We start from the raw sequence: 6,046 nt of genomic DNA, 5'->3' as shown, positions 1-6,046 counted from the left end.
GGGGGGTTGAGTTGTGGGCAACAGACATCGGACGATCATCGGTCGATGTTCGTACGTGGCCCATAGTCGACCAACGTACGAACGATGTTCACACATGTATAAGCGATGTAATATACATCGACCAATTACCCTGGAACATCGTTTTATGATGAGCAATGCATCGCTGGGCCTTTGTAAGTCCGGCCTGCAAACCACGCCATTTTTATAAAAAAAAAAAAAACGCATTGGTTACCCATCGTTTACCCCATTATTGTAAAGTATCAGTCACATTATCCAGCGATGGGGTATACAATGAGAAACCGATGCGTTTTTTGATGAAAATGGCGTGGTTGCCGACCGGGCACCACTAGTGATCGGACGGTGACTGAGGCCATTTTGCGGTGGGGTCATCGGTAGGGAATAATTCGTAGTTAAAATTCAGCGATGTCTCCAACGATGCCTCATATCGCTCCTCATCGGCAACCCATCGCTTACACATCTTTCAAGGATCGGCCGATGAATGGCCGAGCATCGTCAAGAGTCCGTTGAATCTGAGGTCTTCGCTGGGTTGAGTGGTGTTCAACAGATAACGGCCGATCATCGGTCGATGTTCGACCAAACATTGGCCCATAGTCGACCGATGTTCACCAATGTATGTGCGATGTAATATACATCGGCCGATTACCCTGAAACATCGTTTTATGATTAGAATGCATCGCTGGGCCTTTGTAAGTCCGGCGGACAACCACGACATTTTTATCATAAAACGCATTGGTTGCCCATTGTATACCCATCGCTGGATAATGTGACTAATACTTTTAGGACTACTTGGCCGATGTGGACCGATGTTGGAGCATCGTTAACACCACGGATTACCACCGGTCTACGGCTTTCGGCCGGGAAATGTGACCTAGGCATAACTGATACTTTAAGGACTACTAGGCCGATGTGGACCGATGTTGGGGCATCGCTCACACGACGGATTACCACCGATCTACGGCCACCGGCCGGGAAATGTAACTTAGGCATAAGACGCATAGTGTATACGGCGCGGATCTAAGAAGTCTGATTTCAATTAAATTGTACATGAACCCAAAGATACCTGGTATGCCTTTTTTTTAGACAGAAAGTGAACAATTTTCTTTATCTACCTATTGATCAGAAAGGTGTATTGCCAAGGGGAAATAAGTTTTTATTGTGGGTTCTTTTAAGAGAAAGCAAAAGACAGATAATGTAAAACTATATAGTTTATTCAAAAAATAATCATAATAATTTCATGTAATTATTTTATAATAATCAAAATATTTACAAGTAATTAAAGCATGCAGGACCAACTCTTAATGGCCACTTAGTTCAAAGTCAAACCAATCCAGTTTCAAAGGAAAATTAAAAAAAACATTTGGTGCCAAAATAATAAAGATAAAATCAAGATATAATAATAATTATAGAGACAAAAATCAAAATGATCCGAATGAATAGCACACAGTGCCTACTGTAGCTGTCTGCCAAAAATGTATCATCGCAAACATGATTTGCCAAGAAAAATTTGCCAAACAATAAATAATTTAAAAAGTAATGTGTCAGTGCATGTTCAAAAAGTCTTGAGAGAGACAAACGATGGGCTTGCATGGATTGTCACAAGGTGGCCCAGAGAGTTTATAACACCACAACACACAATAACTATCCCATTCATGAAAATATCACAGGGTGGCCCAGAGAGTTAATAGCACCACAACACATAATAACTGTCCCATTCCTGAAAATATCACAGGGTGGACCAAAGAGTGTATAGCACCGCAACAAATAGTAACTGTCCCATAACCGGAAAATTTTCCTCAGACGAAATCCCATTCGCTGTACTTAGGCTCATGGTATGTTAGCCTTTTCCACTTGCGCTGGTGACTGAATTTCACACGCTCAGACCATTCCAACTGAAAAAAAACATTTACTTTTTATAGTGTATTAGCCAATGTTTAACTAAATCTACACAATAATGGCTGTCAAAGAGGGAGGGTCACAGGAGGACAATGCACCTCATCATCCCTTTAATTATTTGCGAATTGCAATTTTAAACTCCACCCCTGATTTACCAAAAAAAAAAAACAACAACTGTTTTTAACAATTTAGAACCATTCTGCGTGTAATAATGCTACAGATCTACATTTAAAATAAATAATAATGATCATATTCTTTTCATAATTTTTATGCGCGCGGATCGATAGATCCAAGGCGTATATTATTTTTGTCCAGTCTGTTTTTCTATTTATCTGTTTGTTTGTCTGTTGTCAACTTTAACCTTCATCATAACTTTTGCACCATGAGAGATAGAGACTTCATATTTGGTATGCATACTCCAGGCCGCTAATATTAAGTTCTTTCAAATGACACCATGGTCAATGACCTTGTACCTTGACTGTGACCTATATGCTAAAATAACTTTTTTCAAACTTTGTTGCCGCATAGTGTTTCACAAACACATCTTGTTTTTGGTATAATTTTATTTTCATTATTAGTTAAAGTCTCTTGCCTTCATGTGCAAAATGAAAGAGAGTGGCGTAAATGAGACACCTACCAGGTGAGAGGGATATCTCAGTAGATCCGCCTCTCTCCGATCAACATCCATTGTCGCATCATACTGAAAAAAGAATCAAAATAAAGTAAGTTTTAATGATACGAAAGATAATTCCAGGAAGAAAAAAGATTAATTTTTTATTCATTTTCAAAAGTTATTTACAGTTTTGAAAGAAATAAGCAATTCAAGTGGGATCACCCTTTGGTTTGGAAACACCCCCCACCCCCCACCCTCACACACACATATTTCTAAGCCTTGAGACCATTACCTTGGAATACAAATTCGCCCATGCAAAATAAGACAAAGACTTGGACAGAATGTCAAGACAATTATATCAAACCATTCTCTAAATGAAAGGTTCTTACCCAGTAATCAAGCCTTTCCTTGATTCTCTCAGAAAAAGACTTGGAAATGAACCGTTGCTAAGAAAGAGAAGAAGACAGAATAGAAAATAGGTGGAACCTTGTTTGAAAAAGAGAGGGGGAGAGAGAGAGAGAGAGAGAAATATTTAGAAATAGATTTCAAGACTGACTTACCGATTTGTTGATGTTGTCTGTGAGCTGGTTAGATTGGTCAGGGTTGTCGTGAACGGTGCACACCATTTGAGAGTCTGTTGTGGTAGCAGCACTACTTCCAGTCGGTGGTACCAGTGACATGTAGACCTGATTTTGAGGACCCACCAGGTACAGAGAGGAACCGTCTGACACAACATGAAAAGGTTGCTCCTGCGGAGACATCTCTGTTAGATTGTACGTGTTGCTCAGTCCTTGAAACAATCCAAGAACTTCTGCTTGTGAGAGAACACATGCATCATTGTTGCTTTCATTGGTTGCACTATCAACTGACCGAATGTCTTGTTGCAGCTCCGCTGCATCTTTTGTATCACACGCAACCTCATTGTTGACAAGAGTGTTTGTAGCACAATCTGTCTGCGAAATTTCACAAGCAGTTTCTAAGTCACATATCTCCTCAGAAATCAATGCACAAGCAGCTTCAAAGTCACGTATCTCCTTAGAAATCAATGCATATTCCTCAGCAGCTGATAGTTTGCCTGCAGTTTCACTGTTGTGGCTAGAGGTGTCTGATGCACACGACTCTGTCCTGGGAACTTTGGAGGAGTCAGAGGACGAACGAGGACCATGTTTCCTCCCGTCTTTCTTTCCTCCTCTGATCTTTCGTTTCTTTGCCTAGAATATAATAATTTGTTTAATTTCTGAGTTATCAATTACAAATTCAGAATTTCAATATGTAAATTTAAAAGCAATTCGTTTTCTTTTTAATTTTACATAAATGTATGCAAACGCGTAATTGCACATTTTACAAGAAGTCTTATGACTGCTCTTCATTCATTCATGCATTCATTTATTTATCTACCGGTATTTAATTAATCAATTATTTTATTTGTCTGTTTAACTTTATTTATTGTCTATTTAATATTTAAAAACCTGAACTTTTCATCTTTCATTCATGATTTGTTGTATAATTTTGGACCGTTGGGATTTATTTCTGACGTACGAAATTGGAACATAACACCATTTTAAACCCAGAAGTAGAGACCTCCCTCCCCCACCCCCTCCCAGCAATTGATTTTTTAGAGTAAACTTTCTTAACTTGAAAATCCTATTTCGAGGTGAGGGAACGTCCTGTAACTTTTTGCATTTTTTTTTCAAATAATGAAATTTGCCATGATCGACCGTACAGGAACCGAAACTGGGGTGGGGGTGGGGGTCAAGCAATTTACTTCATAACTTCATAATGTCAATTAACATGGCGAGACGACATAAAAAAGACTTACATTAAAAAGCCAATCACTTGCGCTCTACGTGCATACGTTTCTTTTTCAAAACAAGAACGAACGAAAAAAAAATCTGGTAAAATCTTATAGTAAAACAGAAATTTCACTCAAGAAGTAAGTGTGAAAAGTATAGTTAGACTGTACATTTACAATACAGGAAGTTTTATAGCCTAACTGCTTTTTGTTAGTTAAGAAAGAAAATCTTTCTCATTCATTCGTTATTTATTGTGTAATTTCACAACCGTTGGTATTTTTTCTGGCGAAACTGATCCCCAGACATACTTCGCGTTTGAAATTCGGATGCCAAACATTCATAAAAAAAACACTGTCACAAATATCTCCATTTTTAGAATAGTCTGTACATAAAAGAAAATTCATAAGGGTAATTTATACCATTATGTTCCCTTCAGTACAGAAATCCTCAGTTGAAAGTCGTCGTTTCATTGTCAAATTTCAGTTTTTTCGCTCTGAATTTTTTGCACGTCCGTTCGCTACGACTGATGCCGTTACTATGAGCTTGTTGTCACAACACAACGACTCACCCTGCATCATCACCCTTGGCAACGTCATATGCCAAGAATTGCTTTCGTAAAAAGAAAATTTTTTTTTTAAGTTATAAAATATCTTTTTATGTCCGTTGTAACGTTGGCCCTCCAAAAATATGACAAGCCAAAAAAAAAAAAAAAGGAAAACGTCCAAATTCGAAAACCCTGGGGGGGGGGGTATCGTGTCTCTAACTCATTCTTTTCCGTAAAATATTTTTAAATGATGAAATTTAATTGCCGAGTTCGATCGTACGGGGAAAAAAGTGGGTGGGTAGGGAATGGGGTTTCCAGCAGCTTTAAAATGTCAAATTTCAAATTAATACTACATCAGAAAGACTCAAAAATTAACCGCCGCTTCCGCGTTCCACGGATCTGTGTCTCTCTTTTATAGCAAGAAAAAGCTCAGAAATTGTTCAAATAAAATGTAAGAAAATCAAAAATTTCACTCGAGATTTTCCCCACAGGATTTTAGCTTTGTAGGTAACTCGATAAATCAACACATACATTTGCATCTTTTACAGAAAGTACGTGACTTTAGCTCGTTCGTATTAATTTTTGTTAAAAAATGTAATGGAAATTTTTAACATTCATTATTTTTATTCAACTTTTTGGTGGGATGTGTAATTTTGGAATCCTGTCTTTTTTTCTGGCAAATTTGAACCCTCGAACATTTCTTTCGAGTTTGATCTAGGATATGGAGTATTCATAAATTTTTACTTCATTGAATATTTCCATATTTGGGAAATTATGTAACTAAAAGAATATTCATAAAGGTAATTTATACCATTATGTTCCCTTCGGTACAGGAATCCTCAGATGAAAGTCGTCGTTTCATTGTAAATTTTCAGTTTTTTTCGCTCTGAATATTTTGCACGTCCGTTCGCTTCTACTGATGCCGTTACTGTGAGCTTGTTGTCACAACACAACGACTCACCCTGCATCACCCTTAGCAACGTCATCGAAAGTTTTCGTAAAATAAAAGAGAACTTAACATTTTTTCCAAAGTAAGACAGAACTCAAAAATAATTCTAATAGAATCTAAGAAAAACTAGGAAAATTTTCATTCAGTGTTTTTTTTTTCTCCTTTCAATAATTTAGCTTCGTAGTTTTACAAGTTCACTTCTTGCAGAACGCTGCAGTCCATTTTACAAAGAT

General features: G+C 37.5%; 1 protein-coding gene across 3 annotated transcripts; it reads right to left on the bottom strand.

Annotated features, from left to right (window-relative positions):
- Positions 1–1,211: 1,211 nt before the first annotated feature.
- LOC134258168 (uncharacterized) lies at positions 1,212–5,764 on the bottom strand. Of its 3 annotated transcripts, none has more exons than XM_062740714.1 (5): positions 5,676–5,764; positions 3,088–3,738; positions 2,917–2,973; positions 2,552–2,614; positions 1,212–1,910 (listed from the first exon to the last, which is right to left on the bottom strand). In XM_062740714.1, the coding sequence occupies exons 1-5, from the start codon at positions 5,724–5,726 to the stop codon at positions 1,815–1,817; spliced, it is 918 nt and encodes a 305-aa protein (XP_062596698.1). In that variant the 5' UTR covers positions 5,727–5,764; the 3' UTR covers positions 1,212–1,814. The 3 variants fall into 3 exon arrangements, with proteins under 3 accessions (XP_062596698.1, XP_062596697.1, XP_062596699.1); XM_062740713.1 differs by lacking the exon at positions 5,676–5,764 and adding an exon at positions 4,740–4,841; XM_062740715.1 differs by lacking the exons at positions 2,917–2,973; positions 5,676–5,764 and adding an exon at positions 4,740–4,841.
- Between the last annotated feature and the right edge of the window lie 282 nt (positions 5,765–6,046).

The sequence above is a fragment of the Saccostrea cucullata genome, unplaced genomic scaffold (assembly GCF_032062105.1).
Source record: "Saccostrea cucullata isolate Sc308-1 unplaced genomic scaffold, CSIRO_AGI_Scuc_v1 ctg16334, whole genome shotgun sequence".
NCBI classification, from domain to species: Eukaryota; Metazoa; Mollusca; class Bivalvia; order Ostreida; family Ostreidae; genus Saccostrea; species Saccostrea cuccullata.
Note: the sequence above shows the minus strand (reverse complement) of the source record. Positions and strands in the feature narration are given on the sequence as shown.